This window comes from Macrobrachium nipponense, chromosome 17 (genome assembly GCF_015104395.2).
Source record: "Macrobrachium nipponense isolate FS-2020 chromosome 17, ASM1510439v2, whole genome shotgun sequence".
Lineage (NCBI taxonomy): Eukaryota > Metazoa > Arthropoda > Malacostraca > Decapoda > Palaemonidae > Macrobrachium > Macrobrachium nipponense.
In genome coordinates this window covers 89,132,642-89,154,068 of record NC_087210.1, presented here as the reverse complement: position 1 = coordinate 89,154,068, position 21,427 = coordinate 89,132,642, and the positions used below count along the sequence as shown (strand labels likewise).

The window sequence follows — 21,427 nt, the reverse complement described above, 5'->3', positions numbered from 1 at the left end:
TGAATGTGGTGAGAATTTGTATGCGTATACGTGCTTTTGCATTTTAAAACCTGTCACTTTGTATTAAGAATGTAATTATTATCATGGGCATGTCCAAGGGGACCATTTTATGCCATTGCTTTGGTCAGTAACAAAAAGGAATTGTATTATATCGACAGTCGTAATTAATTCGTATGAAGAATGTAAAGGACACCGATAAATTTGCTCTAATCGAATTTTCGCTTCGTTAATATAATAATTATATAAATTTCAAGCGTTTTTAGCACCTCTAAAGAACCCTACACCAAGACCTATGTACAAATTAATCCTAACTATTTGGGCAGTCCCCCAATCACCCTAAAAAATATCCTGTATGAGTCCTGGATTTTGAATAAAGCCTATTTAATCGAATTTTTATCATTTAAACACTCACGGAATGAATGGAAAAAGGTGAATTAATGATATATTCGAAAATGTTGCATAGGAGAGAGAATGAATATAGAAAATAGAGAGAATTAAGCTCTCCTCCCAAGAAAATTGAAGGTATAAATAGCAAAATCAAATTGGGAGGTGCCGTTAAAAAGGACAAAGCACGTCCTTTCCACTGAGTCAAGTAAAGTTGCTGAAGACTGTCGCGGTATACTTTACAACCAATGTCCGCAAGTTTGTTCGTGATGGAGGTGCTGTCCCTGTCATTATCAAATGCAGTCCTTTTGAACTAAATGGGAGGATGTCGAAACGGAAGGAAAGTATTAGCTCAAGTGCCAAAGAGGCGCTGCTTAAGTATTTCCACCATGAATCCTTCAAGAGCGACCTGCAGAGAAGGGCTGTCGAGGCGGTTGTCGAAGGTAAAAGAGGAATGACATAAAGGTTACGTTACCTTAACCTAATCCACAGGTTGGCGCGAGTACAAAGGTTAATTAAGTATTTATGTAACTCCAGAATATTAATCCTAGTTTATTATTTATCTACTGACTAGGTAGGCTATAAAGCAGTGATTGTGGTGGTTCCTGTTTTGTCATGAGTTCCTGTAGGAGGTTAGATTTGGTCATTTGGCCGTAATCGAGTTCAACAAGCAAATTGACATCTTTCCTCAGTAGCTTTTATGTTATATTGAATTTGAACTTTGTATTAGTACTAAATTTGACTTTGGTATTGATGAATTCGACTCCCAGTTTACTAGGGTCACCCCATAACAAGTGGAAAAACTAATTTAGGGTAGCCTATTTCTTCTAGCTATTTGTACCTAGTAGCAATGATATGGAAGGGAGAAAGATATGTGTGAAATTCGTAGATGCATCTAAACCTAACCATTTTTGTCCTAACCTAAGTAATTTATGACTCATGTCATAAATTACTACTAGGTACTATAAGAATACAATAGGCTATGTACAGGAAAGCATCATAATTAGTAACCCAAGGTGATACCTACTACCTAATTCTTAATCTGGATGTTGGACTTCAACCCCCTGGACCCACCCCACTTACCTAGGTAGTAGGAGTTCGATCGCCATAAAATTTATACCTAGTATTGGATTTTAGAAGGATAGGCTACATCCCCCTTTCAATATCTTAGAATAAGATAACATTACCTCTAGCCCACCAGTATTTGCCACAGGTCCAGATGGAACCTTCTAAATGGGACGAGTTAATTTAGCTTATCTGATAGAACTGTTATCGATGCTACAAACCTAAACTGGGTACAATGCACAAATCAGAAAATTAGGAAATAAATAATTCGTAGCAAAATCAGTTGAAAAAAATGTGTAGTAGGTCATGTGTTACATCTGTAAGACAGAAAAAACTCTAAAGTAAATTATAGGAAGGCGTCTGAATCTAATCATTCCTAACCCAACTTAACTATCATTGCCGAGTCCTTACTTGGTTGGCAGGTTTTTCTCCCTCCCCTATCCCCCTTTCAATGCACATAGGCTACACAGGCCCACAAATCCTAACCTGGCCTAGAGTACTGTCAATCACAGAAATCAAAAACAGACATTGATCGTAGCCTACCCTTGTATTCCAGGTCCTTTAACATTAGCATTATGCTGTATTAAGAATATTCTTGATCATGAGTTGGGAAGATAACAAAAATATTCAAATGGTCTTAAAATTTTACTAGATATTTACTTTTAATGACAGCTGGCATTCCTTCAGGAGTCTGATAGTTGGTTTGCTGTTTTGGATCTATTGTTTTTATTAGAAACCACAGGGGTAGGGGAAGTGAACCACCTTGAAATTGTTTTACTGTTTCTTAGACTTGGTTGCTCATACAGTATTTGTTTTTTAAACAACACTTAGAATACATGTAGTGATATCTAAAAAGGATCATCTTTTCAGTAAAAAGGGAATGAATAACAGCATGGTCCTTGAGTTTCCAATCTTCGTGTTCAGTAGTTAACAATTAAGAAATTAGGTTACAGTAGACCCTTGACTCACGAACGCATTGACCCACGTACAACTCGATCCCCGACCAAAATTATAGGTAAAATTTCACCCTTGACCTACGAACTAACTTTGAGATACGAACAAAAAAAAATGCGGAAAATAGAAATTCTGTTTGGGTCATGAACTAATTTTGAGACATGAACATTTGAAAAATGCTGGAAATTTCTGGAAAATAACAATTCACTTTGTTTCACAAACTAATTTTTAGACACAAACATTTGAAAAATGCGCGAAATCGCCCAGCACACGTGAGAGCGTTTGAGTTGCCATGGGAACAGCCATCCTCCAGCCGCCCACGCACGGCGTCACCCACGCATCGCTCTTTGTCTCATCTCATTGTGTACAAGACGTTCGTCAATTCGCTTAGCATTTTTTGCGCTAAAACTTGTGATTTTCTTCATAATGGGCCCTAAGAAAGTGAAGAGTGGTGGTGAAAGTAAGAAAGTGAAGAGTGATGGTGAGAAGAGGGTGCAGAGGAAGATAACCATTGAAATAAAGAAAGAAATTATAGAAAAGTTTGAACGTGGTGTTCGCGTGACCGATATCGCAAGTGAGTACAAGATGGCCAAGTCGACAATTTCGACAATTTTGAAAAACAAGGATGCCATTAAAGAAGCAAATGTTGCGAAGGGAGTGACAGTACTAACCAAGATGAGATCGCAAACCCTCGAAGAGGCAGAAAAAATAATTTTGAAGTGGGTACATGAGAAACAGATGGCAGGTGATAGTGTAAACGAGCCGATCATCTGCGAGAAAGCTCGGCAAGTGTATCAGAGTTTGCTGAAAGGAAACTCCTTCTACTAGTGCCACGCCAGATGATTTTAAGGCTAGTAAAGGGTGGTTTGATAACTTCAAGAAAAGAACTGGAATTCACTCTGTAATTAGGCATGGTGAGGCTGCTAGCGCAGACAAGGCTGCTGCTGAGGCATTCGTGACTGAGTTTGCCGAGTTCGTGGAGGCCGAAGGATACGTCGCTCAACAGATTTTCAATTGTGATGAAACGGGCCTCTTCTGGAAGAAGATGCCCAACAGGACATTTATCACCCAAGAAGAGAAGGCGCTCCCAGGCCACAAGCCAATGAAGGATAGGCTTACGCTTTTGTTATGCTCAAACGCAAGTGGCGACTTGAAACTAAAGCCGCTACTTGTCTACCATTCAAATAACCCGCGTGCCTTTAAGCAGCACAACGTAAATAAGGCCAGACTGCCTGTAATGTGGAGGGCCAATACAAAAGCATGGGTGACACGGAACTTGTTTATGGAGTGGATTGATGAAGTGTTTGCGCCGACCGTGAGTCAGTACCTAACAGAGAACAAGCTACCCCTGCGGTGCCTTCTGATCATGGATAATGCCCCGGCACACCCTTCGTACTTGGCTGACTGCAGTGAACATGACTTCATTCAGTTCAAGTTCCTTCCACCCAACACGACCTCTGTTCTCCAGCCCATGGACCAACAAGTCATTAGCAATTTTAAGAAATTATATACGAAGGCGCTCTTCTCCAGATGCTTCCGTGTAACTGAAGAGACAAAATTAACCTTAAAAGAATTTTGGAAGAAGCACTTTAATGTTTTTCACTGCATAACCCTCATTGATAACGCATGGACTGAAGTTACGTACCGCACATTAAATTCTGCGTGGCGGAAACTTTGGCCCCAGTGCGTAACTGTCCGTGACTTTGAGGGCTTCGATGCAGAGATTGTGCCAAGAAAATTGTGTCCATGGGCAACAGTATGGGTCTACAAGTCAACGACGAAGATGTTGAAGAATTGGTCGCTGAACATTCAGAAGATTTGACTGCGGACGAACTTGTTCAACTCCACAAAGAGCAGCAGAGGAGCAACTTGCTCGGGAGCAATCAACTGACGAAGAGGAGGCTGGGGAGGAAGTTACAGATGTCAGCAGTGATGTGATAAAAGCCGCATTGGAAAAGTGGAATGATGTCCAGTGCTTCCTTGAATTGTATCATCCGGACAAAATTGTTACGAACAGGATCGTGAATATGCTCAATGAAAATTTAATGAGCCATTTCAGAAAAGTTATGCAAGGAAGGAAAAGGCAACAGACCTTGGATAAGTTTGTGATTAAACGTTCACCAAAAAAACCTAGAAGAGTTGAATCTCCGGAACGAGATCTCCCCGACCTGGATGGGGGAGGGTCTCCTTCCGCACAATAACCTCCTCCCCACCCACCACCCTCCTCTTCTCTTGTCCGTCAAGCCAGAAGTCTCGCCAGTCATAGTAAGTGTTCACTTTACAAACGTTTTTATAGTGTTAGTTTACCATTTTAAATTATATTATTAGATATATTAAGGTTTTTTACACTGACTTTTACATTATCTGTGTAAAATAAGGCAAAATATACATAATATATATTGGTTCGTAGGGGTCGAGAACCAATTAATATTATTCCCATTAAACCTTATGAGGAAATTAGCTCCGAGTCACGAACAATTTGGAACACGACCAAGGTCTAGGAACGGATTGTGTTCGTGAGTCAAGGGTCTACTGTATATAGCATAGGGTAAAAAACCGCATGGTACAGGGGTGGACCATGTACGATCAATGTGTACAACCCCAAGAAAAGTACATTATAACACGTCCTGACACCGGAGTAGAGGTCTTTAGCTCCGTTTCTCACCAACAACAAGTCGCGTCTGATGCCCATCTCCGATGTCAGGACGCATTATAATGTACTTTTTTTGGGGTTGTACACATTGATCGTACATGGTCCACCCCTGTACCATGCGGTTTTTTACCCCATATTTTTTTGTTGTAGTCAGTGCCATGTTCATCTTTTAACATTTGAATGAAATTCCCCTTTTCAGTAAGTTATGAAAACTAATCAACATTCTTTCCAGAAGCGTGGTTTCCTCCATCGATAAACTAACTTTTCGTAAAGATGCAAAATTCTTGTGCTGGTCATCTGTGCATGGTAGTATTGTTTACTTTCACATTTGTGAAGTATAAACATTGTTCTTTTCAAATTTGTTCTGATGCGAGATACTTACCTCGAACCATTCCAGTGGAGATTCCCGGATGTCGATCCGTGTCCGACCAGAAAAAACTGGTTATACGCCACACCCAGGCCAGGCCTATGCCCTTAGGGGTCGAAGACCACGTTATCCTGCTGACCTGATGCCAGTCCTTCTCTGGTCGCAGGCGTGTACATACGCCCCTGCTCGTCCGGTGTCCGGCCCATTTCCTTTGTCCTTGTGTGTGTTTTTGTGTACGTGTATCGAGCGTATGTGTGATGTCAGCCTTGGAGCCTTAACGTCTTTGCCCCGGTCCTGAAGGGAGGGCTTGTGGAGCTTTTCTCTCGCCCCCTCTCATCGATCCTCACTGTTTGTGTAATTCATGTAGGGGGGGCGCTTGCTCGAAGGACAACACGTGCTTGGAGTGCGCCTCCTGGCCCTCGTACCAGTGGGATTTGGTTTCTACAAAGTAGAAGGAGAAGCCTAAAGCATCGTCGGCGAAGCTTTCGGGGGACTCGAGGAGTAGGGGTAGCAGCAGAGACGGGGGTGCCCCTTCCCCTTCGGTATCGTCGGAGAGGAAATCTCCTGCGTTTCTCCAGGTTCTTTCTCCTGCCCCCTCCCAACGAGAGGGCCTAGGTGAGTCTGTTGTCGGGTCCCCCCCAAGGGGGGTTCCCGATGAGTCGATTCCCCAACAGGTTATACCCAATGCTTCCGCGGTGTTGAGAGACTGCTGGACGTGGCTGCAGTTACAGGGCTCCCCGTCCTGGTCCTCTCTCTTAGCATCAGTGCAGGGGGAGGGCCCGTCCCCCCATCCCCCTTCCCGCTGAGGAGCTTCCCGCTACGGCTCTCCCCACTACGGCTTGCCTCGTTGCGGCTCTCCCCGCTCTCGAGCGGAGCGCTCCGCTCGCGGCCGGATCAAGGCTGGTGTACCCGGTTACGGAGCCACCCGCCCGCCCGGCTCCAACCCTTCCCTCTCCTGCCGTTGGGGATTTCTTCCCCCCTCGTACTCCGGGCAGATCCCCGATGAAGGACGATGCTTTCCCGTCCTGGGGCTTCCTGTCTAGAGGGCAGGAGGAGCCGGGGGTGGCCTTGGGAACGGCCTTCCGGGGTGGTCTCTATGCAGTGGGGGTGTCTCCGAAGCGGCCGAAACGCTCCCCAGTCTCTCCCCGCGACGGGAGTCGCCGGAAGAGAAGCAAGAGACAGCGGGACCCGTCTGAGGACACGAGTTTTTTTAGTTCCTCCTCGAGGGAGTGATCCTCCCGTAGGAGAAGGCGCTCCTCCAAGTAGAGACACCGCCATGGGAGAGGTAGGAAGCACAGCTACTCCTCGTCCTCAAGCGGCTCTTCCCGCTCTCCTCGTCGTAACCAGGACTGTTAGAGGAGTAGAGGGAGTGACAGGCACTGGGACAACTCCCGCCAGAGACGGCGGCATTCTCCTTCACCCCCTCCGCCGAGGGAGGACCCCACCCCAGTGGTTCCCAGCCGGCATCCTCCCTGCTCCTTCCTCGGTCCCGGTGGATCCCTCCTTGGTCTCGTCAGCCATAGGGTCGGCCTCCAAGACAGAGTGGGATCCCTTCTTCCGTGTTCCCACACGCTTGTCACCTTCACGGACGGAGCCTGGACCGATACTGCCTTAGGGGGTTCAGAACCCCTCCACCGCTCAGGATAGAGCTCCTCCTCGGGGCAGTCCGGGCGTTCGGGGCATCCCCCCTTGCAAGAGACCGGTCTAGAACCAGGTTTAAGTGTCCCTCTCAGGGAGCTTCTCCAGCTTCCCCCCGACCAAGGTCTGACGTCTCTCCTCCGTCGAGGGACGCTGAGGTGACCTTCATCCAAGAAGACCTCCAGAACGCCCTGGAGGAACTAGGCCCAGTGGACGAGAGTTCAAACTTTAGGCAAGCCTCTCGCTTCTTAGGTCCATGAACCAACTAGAGGAGCCAGTCCCGACAACAGAGGACAACAGGTCCTTGGCGATGGACATCCTGTTTAGAAACCCAGAGGAACCCAAGCCCTCTCTCAGTCTCCCTAGGTCCACCAACACAAAGAAGGCCCTGACGGTGGTGGAAGAGCTCATAGCGGGGTCAAGTAACTCCCTGCGGATGCACTCCTTGGCTAGGCTACTTCTAGAGTCTAAGCCGAGTCAGAGAAGGCTATATGCTCCAAAAGGTGTCCCCCTGCTTCCCAAATCAGTGGAGGGTAACTTGTTGACCCTGGCACCCGGACTCTCGGAAGAGAGGCTCGCATCAGAGCTAGTCTCCTTCTCCCCCCAGGAGGCTATGGCCATGGAAGTCACAGCTTGGACCCCTATTTATAAGTGTTACATAATAAAAATATGGAATGTTATTCCATATACAGGGGGTCCTCGAGTTACGACGTTGATCCGTTCTTAAGATGCGTCGTAACACGATTTTCAGCGTAAGTCGGAACATTGAAAAATACCACATGATTTAATGTAAATACCTATCAATAACAACGAGAGAACAATTCCTTACCTTTATTAATTTGATTGGCTTGCACACTGGAGAGGAAGCTGCGGTGCTGGAGAGACTGGGGGAGGTTAGTGAAGAGAAAAAAAGAACCTCCAGAAGTTGCACCAATAACCTTTCCATTTCAATTATTAGACCACTACGCTGCTTAGTTATCACTGTCGCTTTCATAGGAGCAGATCCTTTCACATGTTCAGCGATGCGCTCTTTATCTTTGATAATGGTAGCAACGGTCGAACGGCTAAGGCCAAGCGAGCGGCCAATGTTTGTTGGCGTTTCTCCCTTCTCAGATCGCTTTATAATGTCCACTTTAATTTCCATGGTGATGGCCTTTCTTTTCTTCGATGCACTACCATCAGAAGAGTCCGCCTTGCGCTTGGGAGCCATAACAAAGAGCAAAAAGTTACAAAAACGAGGGAGAGAGAGGCAGTGTAAACAACCAAAATGGCGTATGGGCGAGGAATGAGCGTAGCGAAGCGACGCCGTCCTCTCCCCCACAAAGCGTATTCTTCCGCCGTGCGCCCGGAACTAGTTCGCGTTTGTTTACGTTGCTTACGACGCTAAACCGCGTAAGACGGAACGACGCAAAATATTATTTTTTATATTTTTATGGGGGCGCGTTCGTAACCACGAAACATCGTAAGTCGAGACCGGCGTAACCCGAGGACTTACTGTATATAAAAAACTAAAACTATGATTAATTAAAAACCAGTGACCCAAGAGGTCAACCAGATTGCTTGCAGGAATGTGATCAGACCAGATACGATAAGTAGGCTAAGATGACGTATACAGTAAAGTAGGCTAAGATGACGTGTATAATCAGTCTATGTCTAGTGCCGTCACCTGTGGTCATTCATTTGTTTGTAAACTATAGCCCAAGCATCTTGTTTGAGGTAACCACCGTGACCTATAATTCAAACGGCCTACGTGATTTGTAATTTATGTCATCTGTGTGTATGTTTGTATGTTCGAGCTACTCTCTGCTTCCTTTATGAATTGTAAACCAGATTGTAGAGGAGAAGCGATCAAGCCATCATCATTAGAAGACCTGTCCATCTTTATCTGAGCTTCATAATGTAGAATCCAATCAGTCATCATCATTGGCAGACTTGTACAATTTCATCTTATAATCTCAGAAGAATAGATGTATTTTTTGTACTCAGTGTTTTCTACTAGAACCTATCATCATGAGTTTAACACATCTCCGTCGTCCTAACCAGAGGAGATACTGACGAGTGTGGAAGTCAGAACCAACCGACTTCGCGTAAGATTATCGCAAGTCTAACATAACCTCACAGGGCGCCTTATTATACAAGGCAACAGCCCTTAAATATTCATGTGGCTTCATGGATAGATCTGTGGTCCGGAGTGGTAGCCAGGTTCCCCACCCTCCACGACTTGTGGGACGAAGTCTCACTTGCCCAGTACAAGGAGCTGATTTTGTCTGGGGGTCAGTCCCTGGGCTTCCTCATGACCCAACTGGTCACGTTGTGGGCAAACTGGGTCTTGAGGCGGAGGGATTCCGTGCTAGCCAAACTCCCTAGGAACATTCCAGAGAGGGAGCTCAGGACCCTTCGGAACGCCCCAGTGGAGGGGGCTGCTCTCTTTCCGGAGAAGCTGGTGGAGGAGTCCGTGAAACGGTGGAGGAAGGCCAGCCAAGGCCCCATCCTATATAGGGCCTCTTCCCTATGTCAGCCAGTGCTGAAAAGATCTAACAAGAGACAAGCCTCAGAATAGGGCCCTTTCCGCCCCCTCCACGGAGTCAGCCCCTCGGAACTGGGGAGACCAGGGCACTCAGCCCTCCCCCAGGACCTTCCCTACTTCCCAGGCTCCGTTCAGGTCCAGACCGCGTCCCCCTACTTCCAGAAGGGGTCGTAACAACCGCTTCCCTAGGAGGAAGTAGGAGTTGAAGCCCCCTACTGTGTCTTTCGCTACGGTGGGGGGTTGCCTCTTGAGCTGTTGGCAGTACTGGGAGGATCACGGAGCCGAGCCCTGGACGGTCCAGGTTCTCAGGGACAGTTACTGGATCCCCTTTCTAGACCAGAAGCCTCCCCTGACAGGGGAGCCGGACAGCCTGTCTTCTCAGGCCCGGGACCCCGGTCACAGGGAGGCCCTAAGGCTAGAAGTTCAAGCACTGCTGGAGAAGGGAGCCCTGCAGAGGGTGGTAGTTCACTCCCCCGGGTTCTTCAGTCACCTTTTCCTGGTGGAGAAGTTGTCGGGGGGGTGGCGACCGGTCATAGATCTGTCGGTCCTCAACTCATACGTCCTAAAGACTCCCTTCAAAATGGAAACGCCGCGCTCAGTGCTGGCTTCCGTGAGGGTAAGGGATTTCATGTTGTCCCTCAATCTCAAGGACGCCTACTTCCAGATCCCGGTACACCCGTCATCCAGGCAGTACCTGCGCAGGAGCACTTGGTAGATAAGGTGGGAGGACCAGAGCTTGCAATTCAAGTCACTCTGCTTCGAGCTGGCAACGGCCCCGCAGGTGTTCACGAGGGTGTTCTCCCTGGTTTCATCTTGGGCCCACAAGAGAGGTATACGCCTTCTCAGGTACCTAGACGACTGGCTACTCCTTTCCGCCGCAAAGGAGCACTTGGTAGAGCAGAGAGACGCCCTCCTGGCCATTTGCAAAACCCTTGGAGTCGTCATGAACTGGGAGTAGTCCCAGCTGGTCCCCTCCACCAGGATGGTGTACCTGGGGATGGAGTTGGATATGAAGGTGGGGCGAGCTTTCCCATCGGAGGACAGACTGGCAAACCTCCCAAGTATCGCCCGCAACTTCTTGAGCCACTCCTCGAGACCGGCAAAGGAGTGGCAAAGACTATTAGGCCACCTGGTCTCCCTGGAAAAGCTAGTCCCCTAGGGAAGGCTGAGATTAAGGCCCTTACGATGGGACCTGAAGATAGGGTGGTCCCAGAAGGAGGAAACACCTCAGAAGCCTGTTCCCATCTCACCGGCAGCAAGGAAGGCTCTCGGTTGGTGGCTGGATCCTGCAAACTCTCGTGGTCGCCTACGTCAAGAAGCAGGGGGGCCTGAGATCACAGGATCTCTGCGGCTTGATGGAGGAGATCTTGAGCTGGGCCGAAGCCCTCGGAACCTCCTTGACGGTAAGGTTCATTCCCAGCAAGAAGAACGTAATCGCCAACGGCCTCAGCAGATGGGGTCAGGTGGTGGGATCCGAATGGTCCCACACCCCGAGGTAGCAAGAGAGCTAATAGGGAAGTGGGGATCCCCATCCCTGGGCCTGTTTGCAACAAGGCTAAACACCAAACTGCTGGTCTACTGCTCCCCGGTGCCAGACCCAGCCGCGTTTTGGGAGGATGTGTTCTAACACCCGTGGGACGGCCTGGACATGTCCGCGTTCCCTCCCTTCGGAGTCCTCAGGCAGGTCCTCAACCATCTGGGGAAAACAAAAGGTCCTGCCCTGATGTTGGTGGCTCCGTGGTGGCCGGACAGGGAGTGGTTCCCGGACCTTCTAGAGTTGGCCTCTCAACTGCCTTGGGAGCTGGCCCCCAGGCCAGACCTGTTAAAGCAGCCCCACTTCAAGAAGACTTTCGAGCGGCTGTTAAACAGGAGAGGGTTCTCAGCGAGGGTGGCCTCTCATATTTCCAGTTACCTTAGGGAGTCCTCCTCTAACATCCACCAGGCAAAGTGGAGTGGACAGAGGCCTGTCAATTCCGGCGGTCAATGAAGCCAGGGCCGCATTAAGCCAGGTCTTGTCCCTGAAAGGATTTGATCTGGGAAACTCAAAACCGCTGTCCTTGCTCATGAGGAGCTTTGAGCAGAAGTGTTCCCCCAGCGCTGGCTTGGTTCCCTGCTGGGATGTCGTGATAGTCTTGGACTCCCTGAGGCAGCCTCCTTTCGAGCCACTCAAGGACATCCTGGATAGGGAGCTGATCCTCAAGACGGTGTTTCTTCTAGCTCTGGCCTCCACGAAGAGGGTGGGAGAGCTCCACGGCCTGTTGTACACAGTGGCCCACACGAGGGCGTGGAAAGAACTCTCGTTCAGGTTGTCCCCTCCTTCGTGGCTAAGAATCAGAACCCCTTGGTCTCGGACCCCAGGTTCGTGGAGTTCTCCATCCCTGCCCTCCCAAAATCGGACCAGCCTAAGAATCTCCTCCTCTGTCCGGTGAGGGCAGTACGGAAGTACCTGGAAAGGACGGCTTGGTTCAGACCGGAGGTCAAGAACGTCTTTGTCACCACGGGTTGAGAGAAGAAGGCAGCCTCCAAGAACACCATCTCCTTCTGGCTGAGAGAAACCATCAGGAGGGCCTATGTGAAGGGGGGCCTTTCCCCACAAAAGGGAGCCAGGCCCCATGACATCAGGGGAATTGGGGCGTCCCTTTCATTCTCAAAGAACATGGCAATGGACCAGGTCCTGAGGGCAGGGGTCTGGAATAGACAGTCGACGTTCACAGCCCACTATCTAAAAGACTGCACGGGGAGGTTGCTCGATGCCTTTGAGGTTGGCCCCGTGGGGGTAGGCCAGCAACAGGTCTAGGACCCCTCTTCACCCTTCTTGGGGTGTACGGGACAGTGAGTATGAAGGGTGTGTGAGTGTGTGTGACCCTTCCTCATACCCCCCTGGTCCTTGTCCTTATTTCCCCTGGACTTTCGGAGAAAGTGAGGAATCCAGGATACTCGGGTAAGATACGCGGGAGTGCGTATAGTGTTCAGTACAACCCACAGTTTTACATGTTAAGGTTTGGTTATGCCCGCACCAGGCTTGCTTTAGGACCTCCCCGGACCAACCCCTAAGTATAACATAGCAGGGTTGAGTCCCAAGGGGAGTGGTTGCCCCTCCTCTGACCTAGCACCTTTGTGGCCGTTCCTCCCCTAACCTTCGCCCTCCTCCTAAGGAGTAAGTCTCCACTGGAATGGTTCGAGGTAAGTATCTCGCATCGGAACAAATCACAAATTCTTGGTAATTTGTATTTTTCCTAGCGATACTTACCTCGAACCATGGAAGTATATGCCCTCCCATCCAGCCCCGCTGAAGCTTAGAGGAGGCACCTCAGAGTTGGGCAGGAAGGACTGGCATCAGGTCAGCAGGATAACGTGGTCTTCGACCCCTAAGGGCATAGGCCTGGCCTGGGTGCGGCGTATAACCAGTTTTTTCTGGTCGGACCCGGATCGGCATCCGGGAATCTCCACTGGAATGGTTCGAGGTAAGTATCGCTAGGAAAGATACAAATTACCAAGAATTTGTGATATTTTTCAGGTAATCAAGATGTCTTTGTATCCATGCCTACTGGGTCTGGCAAATCTCTCTGTTACCAGTTGCCAGCTGTTATGGCAGACCGGAAAGTTGCAATTGTTGTGTCACCTCTTATTGCCCTGATTAAAGTAAGTGCTCGATTACTTTAAGGGTGAAAATTTAGTAATGTTTTCAAAATATTTTTGAAAGGTTATTCCTTAATAGTAATAAGAATATTGTGCACGATTCTGTACGAAGGGTTTACTTACCTTTTTCTCCAAAACAGGATCAGATGGAACATTTGCAAAAATTACGCATCACTGCAGAATCGATCAACTCCAAAATGTCCTCTAAAGAACGAAAGAGAGTTCTGGCCGATTTATCTTGCATGGCACCAACAACACGACTTTTATACATCACCCCTGAGCAGGCATCAACAAATTTTTTCAAGGTAAGGTTGTTACAAATATAGAAGTGACCATTTTGCACATTCCATATTTTTTTAATTCAGTATGAAAAATGTGCATACATATACAGTGGACCCCCCGTATTCGCGTTCTCCGGATTCGCGGACTCACACATTCGCGGATTTCTCTCGGGAACGTTTCCCTGCATTATTCGCGGAAAATTCGCGCATTCGGTGTATTTTTCTATGAGAAATATCCACAAATTCCTGGTTTTTGTTATCAATTTCATCATAAAATGCACTTTTTGTGATAAAACTATTAACAAAACCAAGTATGAAAATTTTTAGTGGTTTTTCTTAAGTTTTAACTAACAAAATAGGCTGTTTTTAGCGTTTTTATAGGGGTTCCAAACATTCGCGGATTCTAACTATTTGCGGGGGGGTCTAGTACGCATCCCCCGCGAATACGGGGGGACCACTGTATAAGTACAAAATCTTCTGATGTATGAGAACTTAACTTCCTAATGTACGGTGAACAAGCTGTTTTAGTATTGTTGATACCCTGTCCTTGTAGGGGTACCATTGTCAGTGACTTTTGTGCAGCGCACATTAGATGGTACTAAAGGTGTTGGTTAAATATATGTGATTTATTGTACATATTTGGCAGGTCTTGTTATAGTAACTAGTTGTCATAGTTTCACTGGTTTCAAGTCTCTTGTAGTAGCCAGCTAATTCTTGATTGTTTAGGTCATGGTTGCTGATTATGTCGAGAAGCACTCTGCATAAGGTCATTTTTGCATTTGGGGAGGGATCAATTAGTATTTGGTTATTGCTGTTTTCATTTAAGTTGTACCAAGTGTAATATAATGAAATTGACCTTGTGCTGGGCCTCATTATGTATCCTGTTTAGCACATGTTGTACAGTACATGTGTACTTTGTATTTTTTTTATTGCTTAGTTCTACTTATAGCTTCCGAACTCTCAGGACTGATAATTCATAGTTTGTGTAAGATAATTCTATAATAGTAACTCGGAAATTATTTTTATTCTAATAAATCCGAGCTTTTATGTCTTGTCTATTCTCTTGTTACAGGACCTTCTTGACAGACTCTACAAATACAGAAAGCTCTCATATTTTGTTGTGGATGAAGCTCACTGTGTCAGTCAGTGGGGTCACGATTTTCGTCCAGATTTTCTCAAGTTGGGTTACTTGAGAAAAAGAATTCCAGATACTCCATGGGTTGCTCTAACTGCTACAGCTACATCTAAGGTAAGCATTCCAGTGTACGGATGCCAACCAACTTTCAAACATTCAAACATTAGGATAAAAAATGTACATAACTGTATTGATTTTATATTATAGTACTGTACTAAATAGCATGAAGAGTACCTTAACCAACTGTCAAATACATACTAATTCAACTTATAAACAGCCATGCGGAACGTAACTCATTCATTTTTCTTGTTTCCAAGCATATGATGTTTATATAATATGCTTAGGATTTTGTTTTATTTTATCTTGCTAAGATTAACACAGACTTTATAAGAATTATATGTACGCTGTGCTCTCTTTATGTCCAGGTCAGATTTCTGACTTTTGTAATGTGTGATGAGATTTATGTTAACTTCGGAACTGCATTCAGTAGTCTCCTCTGTATGGTTACTTTGATATGTTTTGGTACAATAGACATCCTGTACTTGTTTCCATTTTTTGGTATGCCTTCATTATGTATTTTATAATGAGCTGAGAGAGTATTTAATTTTGAATTGTTTTTCTTAGTAAATAGCCTCTGTTACTCTGCTACCATTTTTAACTAAATGTGCAATAAATGTTCTGTATACAATACTTTTTATACTTCTTTTCTATACTGTTGATTTTTGTAGCCATTACATATCACACCTCTGTTTCTGTGTTTTCTGTATGAAGTTTTAATTAACTCGATCTTTTCAATAGTTTTAATTTTCTTTTTGCTCTTTCTAACATGAGTAATTTTTAAAGAAAATTTACATAGGCCTGGGTTGTACTTTTGTCTTAGTCTCATTTAATTTCACACCTTGACAATGAAATATCTATGAGGTCATTTTCCAGTATGCCAAGTTACTGTGTTGTATATAATTGTATGTCTATACAATAGGTTTTTTGCATTTTTGCAGATTAAAGAATTTTTAATCAGGATAGTACAATATGTATTGGAAAATGCATGGTACTTAGGTGAACATATCATACTTTGCAGGTGGTTGATGATATTTTCCTGCAACTGAAACTTAAGAATCCTGTTGCCAGATTCAAAACATCATGTTTTCGACCTAATTTGTTCTACGATGTGAGGTTTAAAGATGCTCTGGATGATCCATTTGAAGAACTGAAAGATTTTGTCACAAACTCTCTCGGAACTGGCTGGGAAGAAAATAGAACGGTAAGAGCCTGCTACTCTCTTGCTGTTAAGGCATTGTATTTCAGTTTGATGATAAAAGGCAGTCTGTTCTTAAATTGCTAATGTAATCGTATTTACAACTATCAAGGGCATACCCTCAGGCATGTATTGTTATTGAAGGTCCATTTTTGTTTCACATATTTTAAGCATTTGATGATAGTATCTTTTGCTTTTATACATTTATACATTAATGGATTCATATAAAATATGAATCTTTACCTTATGAGGGAATCACTTTGGTATGAAACAGTGATTCTGTGTTACTATTAAGATTTATTTTAGGAGGTGAGGAAGTCAGTAGAAAGCTTTGGTCAGTGGCTGCCATTTGAACTTTCTTTGGATGTTCATGCTTCACCCATTTTATTAGTTTTTGGTGTTCTCCTCTTTTCACCAGGGTCTCAAATTGAGGTACCTTGGATAATATTAAGATATTTGTGTAATTAGATGTTTCATACATTCAACTTCCCTGTCAGATATATACTTAGCTATAGACTCTGTCGTCCCCGACAGAAATTCAAATTTCGCAGCACTCGCTACAGGTAGGTCAGGTGATCTATCGCCCTGCCCTGGGTGGCAGGACTAGGAAACATTCCTGTTTTCTATCAGATTTTCTCTGTTGCTGGTGGTGTCAACATTGTTGTTACTACCTCCTGACTGGAATTCTTTTTTCAACGCAATTGATCTTATTTCGGCCGACTTTTGGTGTCGTACTTGGATCGTTGTTTTGGCATTCGCTATCGTGGACTTGTTTTTGAACTTGCTTTTGGATTTTTCTTTAAAATGTCTGACTCGAGTGTTGGTGTGAGAGTGTGTGTGAATGAAGGCTGCAAGGTGAGGATGCCGAAGGCTTCGGTAGATCCTCACACTGTATGCCGACGTTGTAGAGTTGTTGAATGTTCTTTGGCTAACACCTGTAATGAATGTGAAAGGTTGAGTGCTGAAGAATGGAAGACTCTAACTTCTTACTTGAAGAAGTTAGAGAGAGACAGAGTGAGGAAAGCGGCTTCTAAAAGCCTAAGTAGATCTAGATCTAATGAACCTTTATCTAGTTCTGTAGCTTCTTCTCCTCATAATTATTCTCCCTCTGTATCAGGCCTATCACAGTTTGCAAATCCGACAGATTCTGCTTCGGAAATTGCAGACCTGAAAGCTTCCCTTCAAAGGATGCAAGAAAAAATGGCGGCTTTAGAAGGTAAGCAAAGTGATGGTGATATTTCAAGTGATGTAAGTGTCCCCAGTGTAGTGGAGGGGGCGTCTGGTCAGCTCTGCAATGCTCCCAGGCCCAGAGGAGAAGGAAAGTCGAAAGCCTTACGGAGGTTGTGGAGATTCCCCACCGATCAGGCGTCCCTTCGGGAGGCTCTGTATCGCCTCAGACTGCCAGGTTAAGTTAAGTATATCTTAGTTTTACCAGACCACTGAGCTGATTAACAGCTCTCCTAGGGCTGGCCCGAAGGATTAGATATTTTTACGTGGCTAGGAACCAATTGGTTACCTAGCAACGGGACCTACAGCTTATTGTGGGATCCGAACCACATTATATCGAGAAATGAACTTCTATCACCAGAAATAAATTTCTCTGATTCCGCGTTGACCGAGCCGGGAATCGAACCTGGGACCACCGGATTGGCAGCCCAGCTCGAAAACCACTCGTCCAGCGTGGAACTCAGACTGCCAGGGACCGCTATAGAAAAAGTGTCCTGCGTGAGTGCTTCTCTTCTTCAGGATCTCCCTCACCGAAACGCGGGTGGAAGGACACGAATCTTTCTCGCCCATTGAAGAGGAACTGGAAAGTGCCTGCTTTGGATTCTAGCCCCGAGCGCTTTTCAGAAGAAGAAACGCCCTCGGTTATCAAGAGAGCTAGAAAAGAGTCGACTCCCTTTGCTGCAAGGGAACCTCAAGCGCCTTCCAGATCTCCCTCTCCTCCTTATGAAGAGGAAAGAGAGCCTTCGACCAAGAAGATCCTGTTAAATCTACAGGAGCAGCTAGCTTCTTTGGTGGGAGTCCTATCCAAAGAGCCTCCTCGTAGAAAGGACGACAAGCTGCCTATCAAAAGGTCTAGACACCGATCTCCTGCCAGGCGCAACGAACCTTCCAGGGAAGATGTCGCACAGGCGGCCATCTCTGTGGGGAACGAAGCACTGGACAGGCGAGAGGAAGAAGCGCCAGCCAGGTGCCAAGCAGGCGCCAGGCAATACCTGAAAGTGATTCACTGTACAAGAGAGAAGTTTTCGCAGGGCGTGAAGAGCCAACCAGGCGCAAGGCGCCAGATTACAACCAGGATCCTTCCAGGCGCCAGCCAGGAACGAGGTGCCAACTAGGCGCGAGGAGCCAGCCAGGCGCGAAGAGCCTGATAGGCGCCAGGCGTCAGTCAGACAAGAATCGCCAGTGATTAGACATAGGGAGGCGATGTCACTTAGTCCCTCACCTATGAGAAGTCCTTCGCCTTCGGAGAGAATGAAGTCGAAGGAAGATACATGTGAGAAAAGGGATCGTTCTCCTTCTGACCCTCTCGAGCTAGAGGAAGTGTCAGAAGATGAGGCTCCAAGTAAAGAAGGACTATTGAATTATAAAGTTCTAACGGCACTCCTTCTTGAAGAATATGGAGATTCTCTGACTCCAGTTGCTCCTCCTTCTCCACGCTCTCTCTTTTCGAGTGCTAAAGCTCTGAAGTCGTCGTCCTTCCTTAAAATGAGACCGGCCATATCAATGAAGAGGTCCCTCCAGTCTCTCGGTTCCTGGATACAATCAAAGAAGGAACTGGGGAGGACGGTGTTTTGTATGCCTCCGGCCAAACTGATGGGCAGAAGAGGCATATGGTACGAGACTGGAGAGAACATGGGACTGTCTCTTCCTGCTTCGGCGGAATCTGACTTCTCGAGTCTAGTAGACTCGTCGAGGAGGCATGCCTTAAACTCGGCCCGAGCGACATGGGGCCTTTCTGAATTGGATCACCTCCTCAAGGGGCTTTTCCACATCTTGGAAGTGTTCAATTTCCTGGATTGGTCCCTTGGGGTTTTGGCCAAAAAGACCCATGAAGCAGAAGGCCTAAACCCAGAAGTTTTGCTGAGCATCCTGGCATGCATAGATAAAGCGGTTCAGGATGGTTTGGGAGAAGTCACCTCTCTCTTTGGAGTGGGGATTTTAAAAAAGAGAGCGGTTTTCAGTTCATTCTTGACTAAAGCCATCTCTCCCTCGCAGAGAGCCGCTTTACTTTTCGCTCCATTATCAGAGCATTTGTTCCCTTCTCAGTTAGTGAAGGATATTTCACATTCTCTAACTGAGAAGGCAACTCAGGATCTTCTCATGCAATCTTCGAAGAAGAATAGACCTGTGGTCATTGAAGACAAGAAAGGGGCTCGTACATCGCAACAGCCCTTTCGAGGAGGCCCTCCTTCTAGAGCAACCTCCAAAAGGAAAGCTACGGGAAAAACGAGGAAGAGCTTCCTTCTGACCCTTTAAAAAGTGTAAATGAGAATGAGATCCTCCAAACACCAGTAGGTGCCAGGCTACAGGAATTTGCGGAAACCTGGGCACGGATAGGAGCCGACACCTGGTCACTGTCAGTCATCAAGAAGGGATATTACATCCCCTTCAAGGACAGCCCTCCCCTCGGTGTTTAGTCACAAAGGCTTCGGGGGGATGGAGACCAGTCCTAGATGTAAGTGCACTGAACAGATATGTGGAGAAGGAGAAGTTCAGTATGGAAACATCTGCATCAGTCCTTGCAGCCCTACGCCAAGTAGACTGGATGGTATCTCTTGATCTTCAGGATGCCTATTTCCACGTCCCGATTCATCATTCGTCGAAGAAGTACCTTCGTTTCATGATGGAGGGAAGTATCTATCAGTTCAGGGCCTTGTGTTTCGGCCTGTCCACAGCTCCTCAGGTTTCACAAGCCTGATGAAGAATGTGGCAAGATATCTGCACCTAAAGGGAATAAACATCTCCCTCTACCTAGACGACTGGCTCATCAGAGCCAGATCGCGGAGACAGTGTTTGGAGGACCTTACAACGACACTAGACCTTATAAGGTCACTAGGATTAATCGTAAACCTCGAGAAATCTCAGATGATCCCTAGCCAGAACATGGTTTATCTGGGGATTCGGATGGATTCTCGGGGTTTTCGAGTTTTTCCTTCTCTAGAGAGAATCACAAAAGGTTGCGGAAAAGTCTCCAGCTTCTTAGGGAGGGAGCGCAGTTCAGCGAGGGAATGGTTGAGCCTTCTGGGGACCCTTTCCTCGCTGGAAGACTTCATTTCCGTCCACTACAATTCTTCCTAAAAAGGTTTTGGAACTGGAAGACAGGACAGCTCACCGACACATTTCCGATTCCTCTAGAGGTGAAAGATCACTTAAAGTGGTGGTTGCCCCCTTTAGAGGAAAACAGAGGTGTGTCCCTGGAAATTCGGAACCCAAACCTAGTATTGTATTCCGACGCGTCGGAGACGGGGTGGGGTGCAACCTTGGGATCAAGAGAAGTGTCAGGCACCTGGTCAGAAGAGCAGGTGTCATGGCACATCAACTGCAAGGAGCTCTTAGCCATACATCTTGCTCTAAAGGGCTTTGAGCCAATAGTCAGAGACGGGGTAGTTCAGATAAACTCAGACAACACCACCGCTCTGGCTTACATAAGGAAACAAGGCGGGACGCACTCGTTCTTTCTCTACGAGTTAACGAGAGACCTTCTAGTATGGGCACATCAAAGGAACATCATTCTACTGACAAGATTTGTCCAAGGAGAGAGGAACGTGAGAGCGGACAGGCTGAGCAGGAGGTTCCAGGTCCTTCCCACAGAATGGACCCTCCACTCAGAAGTGTGTCAGAGCCTCTGGTCACTTTGGGGGAGACCTCAAATAGACCTGTTCGCCACGTTCCTCTCCAAAAGGATAAGCACCTTTTGCTCATTGGTAGAGGACCCCAGGGCATTTGCAGTAGACGCCCTTCTCCTAGATTGGTCGGGACTAGATGTGTACGCCTTTCCCCCATTCAAGATCCTGGGGGAAGTGCTCAGAAAGTTCGTGGCCTCAAAGGGGACAAGAATGACTCTGATAGCCCCATTTTGGCCAGCTCAAGATTGGTTCACAGAGGTAATGGAGTGGACGGTGGACTTCCCCAGATCTCTTCCAAACAGGACAGATCTGCTCAAACAACCCCACTTCGAGAGGTATCATCAAAACCTCCCCGCTCTTGCTCTGACTGCCTTTCGACTATCGAAAGACTCGTCAGAGCGAGGGGCTTTTTTCGCAAGGCTGCAAGCGCAATCACTAGAGCCCGCAGATCGTCTACAATGCGAGTATATCAATCGAAGTGGGAGGTGTTCAGAAGTTGGTGTAGGTCGAAGAAGCTGTCCTCCTCCAATACCTCTGTGACCGAAATTGCCGATTTCCTTCTTTTCCTGAAAGAGAAATCTCATCTTTCTGTGTCAACCATAAAGGGATACAGAAGTATGCTCTCAGCCGTATTCAGGAATAGAGGCCTAGAATTGGCTGACAATAAGGATCTGCA

At 46.6% G+C, this 21,427-nt stretch overlaps 1 protein-coding gene across 3 annotated transcripts in view; it reads left to right on the top strand.

The window, feature by feature from the left end:
• LOC135196455 (calponin homology domain-containing protein DDB_G0272472-like) overlaps positions 1 to 21,427 on the top strand; it is an 84,883-nt gene that overhangs the window by 12,050 nt on the left and 51,406 nt on the right. The window contains exons 1-5 of one of the 3 annotated variants that reach the window (XM_064223297.1): positions 596 to 827; positions 13,106 to 13,230; positions 13,368 to 13,532; positions 14,581 to 14,757; positions 15,722 to 15,904. In XM_064223297.1, the coding sequence (XP_064079367.1) occupies positions 710 to 827; positions 13,106 to 13,230; positions 13,368 to 13,532; positions 14,581 to 14,757; positions 15,722 to 15,904 (768 nt within the window). In that variant the 5' untranslated portion in view covers positions 596 to 709. Of the gene's footprint in view, positions 1 to 595; positions 828 to 13,105; positions 13,231 to 13,367; positions 13,533 to 14,580; positions 14,758 to 15,721; positions 15,905 to 21,427 lie in introns of those variants that run through there. The other 2 variants (XM_064223299.1, XM_064223298.1) reach the window with 2 other exon arrangements.